This window comes from Mobula hypostoma, chromosome 13, assembly GCF_963921235.1.
Source record: "Mobula hypostoma chromosome 13, sMobHyp1.1, whole genome shotgun sequence".
NCBI classification, from domain to species: domain Eukaryota; kingdom Metazoa; phylum Chordata; class Chondrichthyes; order Myliobatiformes; family Myliobatidae; genus Mobula; species Mobula hypostoma.
The window spans coordinates 6194427-6209542 of record NC_086109.1 but is presented as its reverse complement, the minus strand read 5'-3'; the positions used below and the strand labels follow the sequence as shown (position 1 = coordinate 6209542).

The 15116-nt window shown below is 43.4% G+C and overlaps 1 protein-coding gene across 2 annotated transcripts in view; it reads right to left on the bottom strand.

Annotated features, from left to right (window-relative positions):
- The window catches only part of eif2d (eukaryotic translation initiation factor 2D), a 59039-nt gene extending 45168 nt beyond the window's left edge, over positions 1-13871 (bottom strand). The window contains exons 1-2 of one of the 2 annotated variants that reach the window (XM_063065188.1): positions 13638-13871; positions 4495-4682 (exon numbers count right to left, since the gene is read on the bottom strand). In XM_063065188.1, coding sequence (XP_062921258.1) covers positions 4495-4682; positions 13638-13693 — 244 coding nt within the window. In that variant the 5' untranslated portion in view covers positions 13694-13871. The remainder of the gene's footprint in view (positions 1-4494; positions 4683-13637) is intronic. The other variant, XM_063065187.1, reaches the window with a different exon arrangement.
- Positions 13872-15116: the final 1245 nt, after the last annotated feature.

Sequence of the window (15116 nt, the reverse complement as noted above, 5' to 3'; positions counted from 1 at the left end):
TGGTTTTTCACATATATTTCCACACTTACTGATATACTTACATATATAATCATTGCTAACCTGTTTGATTTATCTACATTTATATTACTGTATTGCATAGTTACTAATAAATATTATTAGTTAATAGCAATACTGGACTCCAAAGTGTTTTCCATCTCTGCTGGTTCTTTACTCCCGTCACGGGGTCCGTGACAGAGGACCTCAACCTTGTCGTAGGGTTTGGACGCTTGTGTATCTCAGTGACCCAGAGAGCCATACTGGCTGGAGTCAGGGCTTTATGCTTTGGCTCTTGGTAGGGTCACCCATGCCAAATAGGTCAAAAGGCAGAGGTTAGACTAAGAGTGGTCCACTGGTGTTCCAGGTTTGGGATTCAGCTCAGGGTTAACAACTCTGACCATAACAGCATAAGACTATAAGATATAGGAGCAGAATTAAGCCATTTGGCCCATTGAATCTGCTCCGCCATTTCATCATGGGTGATCTAATTTTCCTCTTAGCCCCAAACTCCTGCCTTCTCCTCGTAACCCTTCATGCCCCGACCAATCAAGAATCTATCAATCTCTGCCTTAAATATACATAAAGACTTTATACATAAAGAATTCCAGGTTCGCCACTCTCTGACTAAAGAAATCCCTCATTTCCATTCTAAAAGGAAGCCCCTCTATTCTGAGACTCTGTCCTCTGGTCTTAGACTCTCCCGCCATATGAAACATCCTCTCCACATCCACTCTATCAAGGCCTTTCACCATTTGATAGGCTTCAATGATGTCACCCCTTATTCTTCTGAATTCTAGCAAATACAGGCCCAGAGTCATTATACACTCTTCATATGACAAGTCTTTCAATCCTGGAATCATTTTTGTGAACCTCCTTTTTATCTTCTCCAGTTTCACCACATCCTTTCCAAGATAAGGGGCCCAAAACTGCCAACAATACTAAGTGAGGTTTCACTAGTGCTTTATAAAGTCTCAACATTACATCCTTGCTTTTATATTCTAATCCTCTTGAAATGAATGCTAATATTTCATTTGCCTTAAGTACCATAGCCTCAACTGGCAAATTAACCTTTAGGGAATCCTGCACAAGGACTCCCAAATCCCTTTGCACCTCAGTGTTTTGTATTTTCACTCCATTTAGAATATAGTCAACCCTTTCAATTCTACCAAAATGCATGACCAAACACTTCCCAACATTGTATTCCATCTGCCATTTCTTTAACCATTCTTCTAAGTCCTTATGTAGACTCTTTCCCTCAAAACTACCTGCCCCTCCACCTATCTTCACATAATCTGCAAACTTTGCAACAAAGTCATCAATTCCTTTATCCAAATCACTGACATTCACGTAAAAAGCATCAGTCCCAACGCAGACCCCTGTGGGACAGTACTAGTCACTGGCAGCCAATCAGAAAAGACTCCCTTTATTTCCACTCTTTGCCTCCTACCAATCAACCACCGTTTTATCCATGCAGGAATCTTCCCTGTAATACCATGGGCTCATAGCTTGTTAAGAAGCCTCATGTGTGGCACCTTGTCAAAGGCCTTCTGAAAATCCAAGTAGAATTCTAAAGTTTTATCCTCTGTCTCAAATCTTCTGTCCCTACTTTGAGGTGGGACTATTGGTTCTAAACACACCAGTTACATTTACCCTGTCAAACCACTTAAGGATTTTGTATGTTTTAATGAGATTATTGTCATACTCCATGGGAAATAAGTTGCTTCTTACAAAAATTGACCAAATAAAATACAAATAATTTTTTAGATTTTCAACAGCCAGATTTCCAGCTCACCTGGACAAAGAGTGAAGAACTCGATCTCGAACCCAAGCAGCACCAAGTGCTTTACAACAGTGGTCCCCAACCACCGGGCCGCGGACCGGTACTGGGCTGCAGAGCATGTGCATGCGAGGAAATGATATGATTTGGCGATGAGTCAACTGCACATTTCCTCATTCCCTGTCACGCCCTGTTGAACTTGAACGCACGCAAGGTCATTACCCGCGCGTCATGCATGTTAGCGCGGGAAGGAGATCAACTCCTCCAGCTTGCAAATGACGGCGGGCTGAAAAGTATGTTTGACATAACATCTCTGCCGGCATTCTGGATCAAAGTCAAGGCTGAATATCCTGAGAGCCACGAAAGCACTGAAAACGTTTCTTCCATTTCCAACATATCTCTGCAATGAATGCAACGAAAATTAAATTGCGGAATAGACTGGACATAAGGAACCCCCTTCGAGTATTGCTGTCTCCCATCACCCCTCGATAGGACCGTGTTGTTGCAGGGAAACAAGCCCAGGGCTTCCACTGATTCAGCGATGTTGGTGTGTTGCGATGATTTTATATGTTCATACAGGGAAAATATGTGCTGTGTGTTTAATATCCAAATGTTACTTAAATGCTATGATGCTATTGACTTACTTATATAACCATATAACAATTGCAGCACGGAAACAAGCGATCTCACTCCTTCTAGTCCGTGCCGAACGCTACTCTCACCTAGTCCCACCGACCTGCATTCAGCCCATAACCCTCCATTCCTTTCCTGTCCATATACCTATCCAATTTTTCTTTAGATGATAATATTGAACCTGCCTCCACCACTTCTACTGGAAGTTCGTTCAACACTTACTTCAAGCTCCCCTGATAATTGACATCACTATACTCATGCGAGGAAAATATGCGCTGAGAGTTTAATATTAAATTCGTTAGATAAACACTTTTAGAAACGAAATTGAGTGTCTAAGCCACTTAATCACTTATATACCGGTCATGATTAACACTCCCGCCCCCCCCCCAGAACAGAATCGCCAAAAACGATTTGTTGAGAGAAATCGGCAGGTACATTCGCAAGTCACGCATGCGCGCTAGTGCCCGCGCAAGGTTTCATGGTCATTGTAGTCTTTCTCGGGATAAACAACGTATTTGACTGCTACTCTTGTCCATTGGCAACCCTACCCCTACATCCCCCCCCCACCCCGGGTCGGCCAGTCTGCAAGAATATTGTCAATATTAAACCGGTCCGCAATGCAAAAACGGTTGGGGGCCCCTGCTTTACAATATGCGGGGTGCTTCTAAACTGTAAGCCTATTTCATACGTTCCCTGATTTGCTTCAGTACCTCAGCAAGAGGAATGATTGATTCAGTAATGGTTTGGTTTTCAGTCCTGCTGAATTATCTCAATTATCACAGATCAATCTGCCAGGCACTTCACAGGAAATTCTGACATACAACCTCTGTCAAGTCTTGATTAAAAATATTCTGATGTCCCAATTTGTTCACTCCACATCTATCACAGAATCATAGAGCAATACAGCACAGAAACAGGCCCTTTGGCCTATCTAGCCTGTGCTGAATTATCATTCTGCTTTGTGCCATTGACCCGCACCTGCACCACAGCTCTCCATACCCCTTCCATCAATGTAATTATCCAAATTTCTCTTAAATGTCGAAATCGAATTTGCATCCACCCCTTCCACTGGCAGCTCATTCCACATTCGCACCAGCCTTTGATTGATGAAGATCCCCCTCATGTTCCCCTCAAACAGTTCACCTTTCACTCTTAACCCATGACCTCTAGTTCGAGTTGCACCCAACTTCAGTGGAAAAAGCCTGCTTGCATTGACCTATTTATACCTCCATTCTCTGACACTCCAGGGAAATAAAATCCTAAGCTATTCAGCCTTTCCCTATAATTCAGGCCCTCAAAACCTGGCAACATCAATTGGTAAATCTAGGGCAGCCTTGGTATGGAACTGCAAGTGACTCAAAGGATCCCCTTAAGATAACCACTGTAGCAGTTACCTGAAAACAAAGCCAAACCGCTGTGAGATTAAGCACAGGATTGGCACAGTACGATGAACTTTAAATACCAAGTTCCAAAACTCAAAGGAGTAAGAAACCAGCAAAGACAACCGATCTTGTAGCAATAGAAAACTAATGAATCTAAAACTAATGATATAACTAAATAAAGTCTAATAACGATATAGTAGCAACTAGCAAAGCTAATCGCGGTCTTAAGATCGGTTAGCAACCAAAAAAAAAATCAACTGACGGCTCTAATTCTCAACTAGACTAAACTGACCTAAAGACAAAGCGTGAATATGTAGCTATACTCATTTGCTTCTACACGTCCCAACCCATGTGCCGATATTAAACACACAACACAAATGCAATACTGACAGACCCAAAATAGGTACACGGCTCCTACAACCAACGAACACCAAACATCGAGCAGAAACACGACAAACTCTGCAGATGCTAGAAATCCAAAGCAACTCACACGCAAAATGCTGGAGGAACTCAGCAGGTCAGGTAGCATTTATAGAAATGAATAAACAGTCAATATTACGTGCTGAGACCTTTCTTCAAAACATCAAACTAGCTTTTTCTCCCTCAGAGCTAAACAACTTACATCTGAATGACAAGTTTCTAACAATTAATAACTCTGCTCTTTCAGGGGCTTTTAGAAAATGATCAAAATTAAACCAACCAGACCTGTTGGATAGAATCTCTTGTCCATTTCAAAGAAGATGGGGTTTTTGTTCAAAACATAAACAGTCACTGCTTCTCCTTTGTGCAGGTACATTTTCATCACATTCAGATCCTCCTTGTTGGGTATGAGGCGTGACAGTTGATCAGCAGACAAAGAAAAGGCAGCCTGTATGTCTGCCCGGAGTTTCCTCCTGTAGAATAAAAGGGAACCGTTGTTTAAAACAATAAATTCATCAGTTGCCTTTAGCACTTTAAACCCTCAACAATCTGGGATTTGGATTACTTCCCTTTGAATTATTTCTATATATTTGTTGGTTTTCCTTGATAATGTGGAGCTAGCTACAGATTCTCTTGATACAAGGAGGATGTTTTTTATTACATGAAGTTGTCCTTTCTTCCTCTAGTTCAAATTCATTGTCATTCAACTGTATACATGTATACCACCGAATGAAACAATGTTCTGATGGACTGAGGTGCACAGCACAGTACATGTAACACACAAACACACACACAAAACACAAAGTAATATTACCACGAATAAATTTTTAAAATACTAAGGTGCATTTATGACACAAGTGAAAAAGTAAACAGTATAACGCTACTGGCGCTTCATACGTGATGAGACTTGGGTGGTGGAAGGGAGTTCAGTAGTTTCACAGCCTGGGGGAAGAAGCTGTTCCCTGTCCTATCGGTACTTGTTCTAATGATATAGTACCTCTTGTTGGATGGTAGGGGGTCAAAGAGATTGTTGGACAGATGGGAGGGATCATTGAAAAACCCAAGGGTCCTACGTATGCAGCGCTCCTGGTAAATGTCTCGAATGGGAGGATGGTGAGGTAGAATAGCGGTTAGCATAAAACTTTGCAGTGTCAGCAATCAGTGACCTGGGTTCAGTCTGTAAGGAGTTTGCACAGTCTCCCTGTGACCAGGTGGATCTCCCCTCACATTCCAAAGATGTACAAAAGAAAGGTTAGTTAGCAAGATGTGGACATGCTATATTGGCTCAGTGAAGCATGTTGACACTTGCGGGCTGCCCCCAGACGCCCTCAGACTGCACTAGTCATTGACTCAAAATGACGCATTTCACTGCATGTTTTGATGTACATATGACAACTAAAGCTAAAAGTTGTTGTGTGTGACTGGTATCAGTCTGCACCAAGGCAGAGTTCCTTCTGCAAAAGGAGTCACCCACAGGCCTTGTTGCACCTGTAGTCTCCTGGGTACCATTGCTGACTCGCTCCTTTGTTTCAAATTTACTTACTCATTGAATTTGACGTCTACATCTACCTTAACCCCAGCTGAATAGACTATGCCTCAAACTAAAAGACAGCAGATGCCAGAAATACCAAAGTGGATCAGTGAGCATCTGTGGAAGATGATGTTTGACAAGTGTACGGTAAGGTTGTGAAAGTAAAATATAATGCAAATATAAATTATAATCTGGATGTCAGAATCGATGGCTTTGTGGCCAAGGTCATGAATGATACAAAGATGGTGGAAGGGTGTAACCAGTGTCAAGGAAGCAGGGAATTGCAGAAGGACTTCAACAGATTCATAGAATTGGCAAAGAAGCGGCAAATGGAACATAGGGTAGGGAACTATATGGTCATGCATTTAGTAGAAGAAATAAGGGTGTGGACTGTTTTCTAACTGAGGACCAAATTCAGAAATTGAAGGTGAAGAAGGACTTGAGAATCTGTGTGCGGGTTTCCCTAAAGGTTGCGTTGGTAGTAACGAAAGAATGTTAATATTTGTTTCAAGAGGACTGGGATATAAAAATTAAGGATGCAATGCTGAGGTTTTATAAGACATTGGTCAGATCAGAATTAGGAGTTTTGTGAGCAGTGTTGGGCCCCGCAAAGAGGTTGATTAGATTAGATTATGAGGACACTCAGTCCTCGTTTATTGTCATTTAGAAATGCATGCATTAAGAAATGATACAATGTTCCTCCAGAGTGATATCACAAAAAAAAGGACAAACCAAAGACTAACACTGACAAGACCACATAATTATAACATATAGCTACAGCAGTGCAAAGCAATACCATAATTTGATAAAGAGCAGACCATGGGCAAGGTAAAAAATAGTCTCAAAGTTCCGATCGACTCCTGATAGTCCCGATACAGTAGCAGGCGGCAAAAGGGAGAAACTCTCCCTGCCATAAACCTCCGGGCGCCAACAACTGCCGATGCATTAGAAGCACCCGACCACAGCCGACTCTGAATCCGTCCGAAAACTTCGAGCCTCCGATCAGCCCTACGACACAGAGCACCATCTCTGCCGAGCACTTCGACCCCGCCCCGGCCACCAAGAAACAAGCAAAGCCGAGGACTCGGGGCCTTCTCCTCCGGGGATTCTGCATCACACAGTAGCAGCGGCAGCGAAAAAGGCATTTCAGAAGTTTCTCCAGATGTTCCTCCGTACTCTCACGTCCGTCTCCATCAAATCAGGATTGTGCATGGCACCCTACTTGACAGATTATAGATGTCATTCACTAGAGTAGCCGCTGCGCGCTGCTTCGCGCCACCATCTTCTCCTCCTCCTCCATTAGGTTCTTGATTAGCGCAAGTAACAAAGATTACTGGGAAAATGCAGGAGAATGGGGTTGAGAAGTATAATAAATCAGGCTTAATGGGCCAAACGGCCTAATTCTGCTCCTATGCCTCATAAAGAGTAGTTCAGATCCTGACCTCCAACAACAACCAATGTGCCGGTTGCCAAGTTAATTGATTGCAGTAAAGGATTAGGCAGAGCAATCTGCAGGTAGTTGATGATAGTGTGTGACGAACAGAGTATGGGGGAAATTAGCAGGAGATGTGATTGATCTGTGAAGCAGCGTGGACTTGATTGGCTGAATTAGGGCCTTTATGTTTTAAGGAAAATGGAACTGTTTTACTCTCCACATATACTGCCTGCCTCACTGTGTGATTTGCATTAGGTTTGGTTTTATTAGTTTCAACTAAGAACCAATGGAAATAAAGAAACAGCCGAGGGCTTACACAAGTATTATATATTTGTCACAATCAGGTTTACTATCACTGACTTGTACGATTTGTCTTTTGGCAGTAGTGCAATGCAAAGACAAAATCATTATAAATTACAAACAAAGAAGTACTGCTCATGGACAATTCAGAAATCTGACAGCAATAGGGGGAAAAAAAACTGGTCCTGAATCGTTGAGTGTTGGACTTCGTGCTCCAGTAATCCTACAGAATCTGGGCCCAAAAGAAAGGGAAGAAGATGCAAGCACCATCAAAGAATGGTACTGGCAAACTTACCGGGCTAAAGGCTTACAATTTCCGAGGTTTCATGGTTTATTATCCTAGGATACTTGGGAGCAAAAAAAAATGGAATTAATGTCAGATTAATTGGATATAATTTGACAAAATTCCCTAAATTCTGGGAAGGACCCAGATGGGAAAACTAGAAATGTTACACCGGGAAAGCCTCAGTTGCTTGGCCAAACGTCTGTCACTGAGGAAGTCCTAGAATCCAATGGAAATAGAAGTGGACCATTACATAATTAGAGGCAATGTGGTTTCATGAAAAGGAAATCACTTCAGTTATTTGAAGATGGAGTAAGGCAGGAGGTGTTGATAATGTAGACAGGGAGAAGGGATCTAAATGGCCTTTCTTCCACCCACTGTATTGGTGCTCCTTATGTCATCAAAACAAAGCAGAGATTATGTGAATGGTTTGCAGAGCAGCTGCCCTTTGTCCAGAATGATCATTCTAGCTCCCAGTTCCGTGCCATTTCAAATCACCTATCCATGCCCACACTGGCATGCCATCCTTGGTCTTTCCTATACAAGGCCAAGGCCCAGTGCAGACGGGGTCTTGTCCAAAATGTCGACTGTTTATTCCCTCCATAGACGCTGTCTGATCTGCTGAGTACCTTCGGCATTTTGCACACTGGTCTCACGGAACAGCATGTCATTATTTCACTTGATAGTCTTCAGTCCAATGGTATGAACGCTGGATTTTCCAGTTTCTGGTAACCATTACCTCCCACGTTCCCCCATCTCTCCTTCCATTTTCTTTTGTTTCCTTTCACATACCACCCTCCAGCACACCTCCCCCCCACCACTTCAATTCGGCATCTAGTTCAATCCACCTTCCATTACACTAGATCCCCTCAACATCTGTTTCCCTTCTCTCCAAATGGCTCCCATTACCACTTTCCTTATTTATCAGATTCCAGCACTGGCAGCCTTGGTGCCCTGCTTATTACTCTCCAGCAGCTGTCTCCACAAACACCCTCCGATCCCTCACCCCGAATTTCAACTGTCCCCCTCTCCTTATAGCACAGCAGCATTTCATTTTAAAAAATTGTAAAGGTACGCCTGCTTTTGTCATGCAATGATGCTGAAAAACTCATTCATACCAATATATCAAAGACTAGATTACTGCAATGCACTTTTTACTGGCCTTCCAAAGTAATCTATTGACAAACTTCATCTCATTCAGAACAAAATTATTCAGACTTTTAACCAAAATCAGAATGACGGAACATATCACACCCATCCTAACTACTCCGTATTGGCTTCCTGTATCTTTTAGTGTTGATTTTGAAGTTCTCTTACTTGTTTTTCCAAAGCTCTTAATGACCTTGGCCCGGAGTACATCACAGAATAGCTTTTGTTTTATAATCCTGCTCAAGCTCTCAGGTCTTCTTCCAACACTCTTTAATTTTAAACAATCTCCCTCAAAAGATAATTGGCAGGTTAGCTTTTTTCAAACTATGCTCCTAAACTGTGGAATTTAATACCTAAAACTATAAGGGATGCAGGCTCAGTTGACACTTAAACACCAGCTCAAAACCTATTTATTAAACCTTGCTTTTAACTAACATCTTCTTGTCTTTTATTTTCATGTTTACATGTTATCCCATTGGAAAGCACTTTGAACTACATCACCTGTATGAAAAGTGATCTATAAATAAGTTATTATTATATCTGCTATCTTCCCTCCCCAAACAATTCTGACACAAGGCTGCAGCCTGAAACAGACAATTTAATTTCCCCCCAACCCCCCACTTGGTGAAAGGCACACTTTGGTCTGCCTAACTTGGTCTTTCAGCATAGAGGAATGCCTGTATGAGAATGCTGCCGACTGTCACGTTCCAGGTTGCAGGGGTCCATGCTGAGGGGTGCACTGAAGATTGGTGCAGCCAATGCAAAGGCTTTGGGGAAAGGACCAGAGTCCAGGGTCCCTCAGCTCCTGCGAGGGGCTGAGTCCAATAGGAAAGCCCCACAAACAACAGAAGGTGCATCATCTCAAAAGGGCCATCATCTCAAAAGGGCCACATATGGCAATAGTGCTATGTACCAAAACAAATGTGCAAACACTACTATACATATTGACCAAATGGCACAAAGAATATAAAGGGGCACTATGGAAGCATGGTGGTTAGCACAGCGCTATTACAACTCAAGGGATCGGAGCTTGGAGTTCAATTCAGTGTCCTCTGTGGGTACGTTCTCCAAGTGACTGCATACGTTACTTCCCCATTCCAAAGAAGCACCAGTTAGTAGGTAAATTGGTTATTGTAAATAGTCCTGTGATTACGCTAGGGTTAAATAAGTGGGCTGCTGGCCAGTGTGGCTCATTGGACTGGGAGGGCCTATTCCGCGCTGTATCTCTAATAAACAAATTTTTAAAAATGAGAATTGCACCAAATTTACTTTTTATACATTTTATTAAGAATAATTTTTTAAAATACATAAAGCTTGTACTCCCTCTGCCCTCAACCCACACCAAGTGTTCTTCCACCCCCACCCTCTTAGTCTGGCTTCAGTCCCCTCCCTTTCCAGTCCCGATGAAGACTCTCAGCCCAAAACATCATCTGTTTATTTTGCAAACACGAGGAAATCTGCAGATGCTGAAATTTCAAGCAACACACATAAAAATTGCTGGTGAACGCAGCAGGCCAGGCAGCATCTATAGGAAGAGGTACGGTCAACGTTTCAGGCTGAGACCCTTCGTCAGGACTAACTGAAAGAAGAGATAGTAAAAGATTTGAAAGTGGGAGGGGGAGGGGGAAGATCCGAAATGATAGGAGAAGACAGGAGGGATGGAGCTAAGAACTGGAAAGTTGATTGGCAAAAGTGATATGAGAGGATAATGGGACGGGAGGCCTAGGGAGAAAGAAGGGGGGAGGGGGAAGCCCAGAGGATGGGCAAGGAGTATAGTGAGAGGGACAGAGGGAGAAAAAGGAGAGAGAGAGAGAAAAAATTAATAATAATAAGACAAATAAATAACAGATGGGGTACGAAGGGGAGTTGGGGCATTAACAGAAGTTAGAGAAGTCAATGTTCATACTATCAGGTTGGAGGCTACCCAGACGGAATATAAGGTGTTGTTCTTCCAACCTGAGTGTGGCTTCATCTTGACAGTAGAGGAGGCCGTGGATAGACATATCAGAATGGGAATGGGACGCGGAATCAAAATGTGTGGCCACTGGGAGATCCTGCTTTCTTTGACGGACAGAGCGTAGGTGTTCAGCGAAACGGTCTCTCAGCCTGTGTCGGGTCTCACCAATATATAGAAGGCCACATCGGGAGCACCGGATGCAGTATATCACCCCAGCCGACTCACAGGTGAAGTGTCGCCTCACCTGGAAGGACTGTCGGGGGCCCTGAATGATGGTAAGGGAGGAAGTGTAAGGGCAGGTGTAGCACTTGTTCTGCTTACAAGGATAAGTGTCGGGAGGGAGATCGGTGGGAAGGGATGGGGGGGGGTAATGAATGGACAAGGGAATTCCACGTCCCATTCTGATATATCTATCCACGGCCTCTTCTACTGTCAAGATGAAGCCACACTCAGGTTGGAGGAACAACACCTTATATTCCGTCTGGGTAGCCTCCAACCTGATGGCATGAACATTGACTTCTCTAACTTCTGTTAATACCCCACCTCCCCCTCGTACTCGTTATTTATTTATCTTTTATTATTATTAATTTTTTCTCTCTCTCTCTCCTTTTTCTCCCTCTGTCCCTCTCACTATACTCCTTGCCCATCCTCTGGGCTTCCCCCCTCCCCCTTTCTTTCTTCCTAGGCCTCCCATCTGTCCCATGACCCTCTCATATCCCTTTTGCCAATCAACTGTCCAGCTCTTGGCTCCATCCCTTCCCCCTCCTGTCTTCTCCTATCATTTTGGATCTCCCACTCCCCCTCGCACTTTCAAATCTTTTACCATCTCTTCTTTCAGGTCGTCCTGATGAAGGGTCTCAGCCCGAAACATCGACTGTACCTCTTCCTAGAGATGCTGCCTGGCCTGCTGCGTTCATCAGCAACTTTGATGTTTATTGCTATCTGTTTATTTTCCTCCTTAGATGTTGAGTTCCTCCACTATTTTATGTGTGTCATTCCAGAGGTTTATTTGTTTTTTTTAAAGGTTACCGTGACATTTCTCCCTGTGGGGGTCGGTGGGGGTGGGTGGTTTAGAGTTAATGAACAGTTTAGAATAAGGGACTACCTATTTAAGACAAATGAAGAATTTCTTCTTTCAGGTCATGTACTTTTTGGAGTGTTCTAGCCAAAGTAGCTGAGACACAGATTTTAAAAAGAGTACCAATATTTGGGCATCAAGGGTTTAAGGGATCAGGCAGAAAAGGAGACGACACACAAGACTACAAATACTGGAATCTGGAGTAACAACCAGACAGCTGGAGGAACTCAGTGGGGCAGGCAGCATGACAAGACATGAAATTTGCAGCAAATATATAAATATATACAAATTTCAAAAAATAGCGAGAAAATGAATAATGAGATGGTGATCATGGACTGTTTAGAAATCTGGCAGAGAAGGAGCTGTTCCTGGATCGATCATTGAGTGTGGGATTTCATGTTCTTGTACCTTCTTCTCAATGGCAGTGATGAGAAGAGGGATGCTGAGGATCCTTAAATGATGGATGCCATCATTTTGAGGGAGAGCCTCTTGAAGATATCTTTGATGGTGGGGGGAGGGTTGTGCCAGTGATGGAGCTGGCTGAGTCTACAATCTTCTGCAGCCTTTTGTGATCCTGCACATTGGAGACTCCGATAACAGGCGGCGATTTGCCAAAAAGAAAGAAAGGTCTTTGGTATAACAACTCTCCTCAAACTCCTAATGAAGTCAAGGCACTGGTGTGCCTTCTTTGTGATTGCATGGATGCAATTGACCATGATAATTCCCCTGAGATGTTGACACCCAAAAACTTGAAGCTGCTCATCCTTTCCATCTCAATATGGACTGGCGTATATTCTTCCAACTTCCCCTTCCTTAAGTCCATAATCAATTCCTTGGTCTTACTGATGTTGAGTGTGTGTGTTTCTTTTTTAGCCAACCAACAGCAAAATAGCCCCTGTACACCTCCTTATCACCACCTGAGATTCTGATAACAGCAGTTACATTGGTAAATTTAAAGATGGCATGGTAGCTTCGGTTAACCATGCAGTCAAGAGTACAGAGAGAGTGGAACAGTGGACTAAGGATGCATCTTTGAGGTTGATAGTCAAGTCGCTTTTATTGTCATTTCAATCATAACTGCTGGTACAGTACACAGTAAAAACGAAACAACGATCCTCCAGTCCTCCAGGAGCAACGGATCCACATTGACCAGTCTTCAGATGAGGAAGTCGTGGATTCAGCTGGGGAGGTAGAGGCCCAGATTTTAAAGCGTTTTATTAGCACTGAAGGAATGCTATTCAATCGTGGTTGATTTTTTTTTCCCCGACTCCATTCTCCTCTAATCAATAATCTCTCATTCTCTGCCTCACACTTGGTCATATGGTGAATCCGGTTCCTCTCCTTAACGGTTCAAGACCCTTACACCTGAAACATCTGCAGTTTCTCTCCAGTTATAGCCTGATCCACGAGTGTCATTCAACCTTCCAGCGGCAGAATTTAACGAGAGAACGTTAAACACACACTTGCGGGTCAGGCTGCAACCGATGAGCAATTATTCACCTCTGTGAAACCGCCGGGTCCCGGAGGCAGAGTGAAGCGGGAGAGAGGGCCGCCGGCCGCCCCGGACCCGCGCTGACGCCTGAATGCGGCATTCTGACGGCGGCGGCGGGCTGTGGGTTCCGCCAGGGCGGGAGGGACGGGTGGGCGACAGCGGCGCCTCCACCGAGTCGACGGGCCACAACACCATGAGCTCACCTGTCCGAGCCCTTGATCGCGCTGTTGGACTTGACACGAAAACTCTTAGCGAACATCGTCTCTCGGTGTGTTCTCCGCTCCTTGATACTGTCCGCTAAAAAACCGGGTTTTAATTAATCCTCCCAGTTCACACGCCGACCCTGTGCCCCGCCATTTCGGGTCCCATCCTCAGGATTCCGGGTGCAACATCGACCAGTGTGCAATCGTCCAAACGTTCCTACCCAGGCCATCGGGGATAGATTTGCGGACAGATCGTAGGGAGAGCCTTGAATACAAAATGGTTAAGAGATTAGGAGGTTAAAATTGAGAAGTAGGGTTTAATGTGAAACTGTCCATTTCCCTGGCATAATTGTTTTAAAGCATGTTGGCTTAATGGTGTTATATTGCAGAGGGACCTCTTTGTATTGAGTAGCACACACAAAAAGTCCGAAACGACTCTTTTCCATAGAAGCTGCCTGACCTGCTGAGTTCCTCCAGCATTTTGTGTGTGCTACTCTACATTTCCAGCATCTGCTGAGTCGCTTGTTTTTAAGTTTTCTCTTTTAAAGTATATTTCTTTCATTGTTTAATTTTTTTGTTTAATTAACATTGCATTTTACTGTTAAAGATCCAAGAATGTAGCTAATATTATTTAAAGAAGGAAAGGTAAATATGCAAAAATGTCATTGTTCTTTTACATGATTTACATGCTGAGCAGAGGTAAGTATTACTTGTATGACTAGCAAAAGTTGTGAAGTGGACTGCAACATGCGAAAGAGAAGATGAGATTGTATAAGAGGCCAAGGAGGCAGAGATCTGAATGGGTGGGGAACAGAGAATTGACATCGTAAACACAAGGAATTCTGCAGATGCTGAAGGGACCTGACAAAGGGTCTTGGCCCAAAACGTCGACTGTACCTCTTCCTAGAGATGCTGCCTGGCCTGCTGCGTTCACCAGCAACTTTGAAGAGAATTAACCTGCTTGCATCTGGAAGCTGAGGCTACCCTTGCAGACTGAATTGAGTGACAAGTTTACCTGGGTGTTTTACGTCATCAAGTCTAGACTGGGCCTTGTATTTAAGATGCAATGCCGAATATTGTTGGTATTATAAAATCAAAACAGGCTTGGCAAACATGTTTTTATTATGAAATGATGCCGAAGATCAATACTTCAGCAACTTCCTATGAAGGTGTTTATATCTACGATGGATTAGATGTTTTAAAATTTCACACTCACTTCCTTGAGTGTGAAGCACTTTAGGACCATTTGTAGTTGAGGAAGCACTGTAGAAATATAAATATTTCTAAAGCAGCATGCACAAAATGCTGGAGGAACTCAGCAGGTCAGGCAGCATACATTGAAATGAAAAAAACAGTCGACGTTTCAAGCCAAGGCACTACTTCAGGATGGGAAAGGAGGGGGGTGGGGAGGTACCATAATAAAAAGGTGGAGGGAGGGGAAGGAAGATAGCTAGAAGTGATAGGTGGCTTGGAAAGATA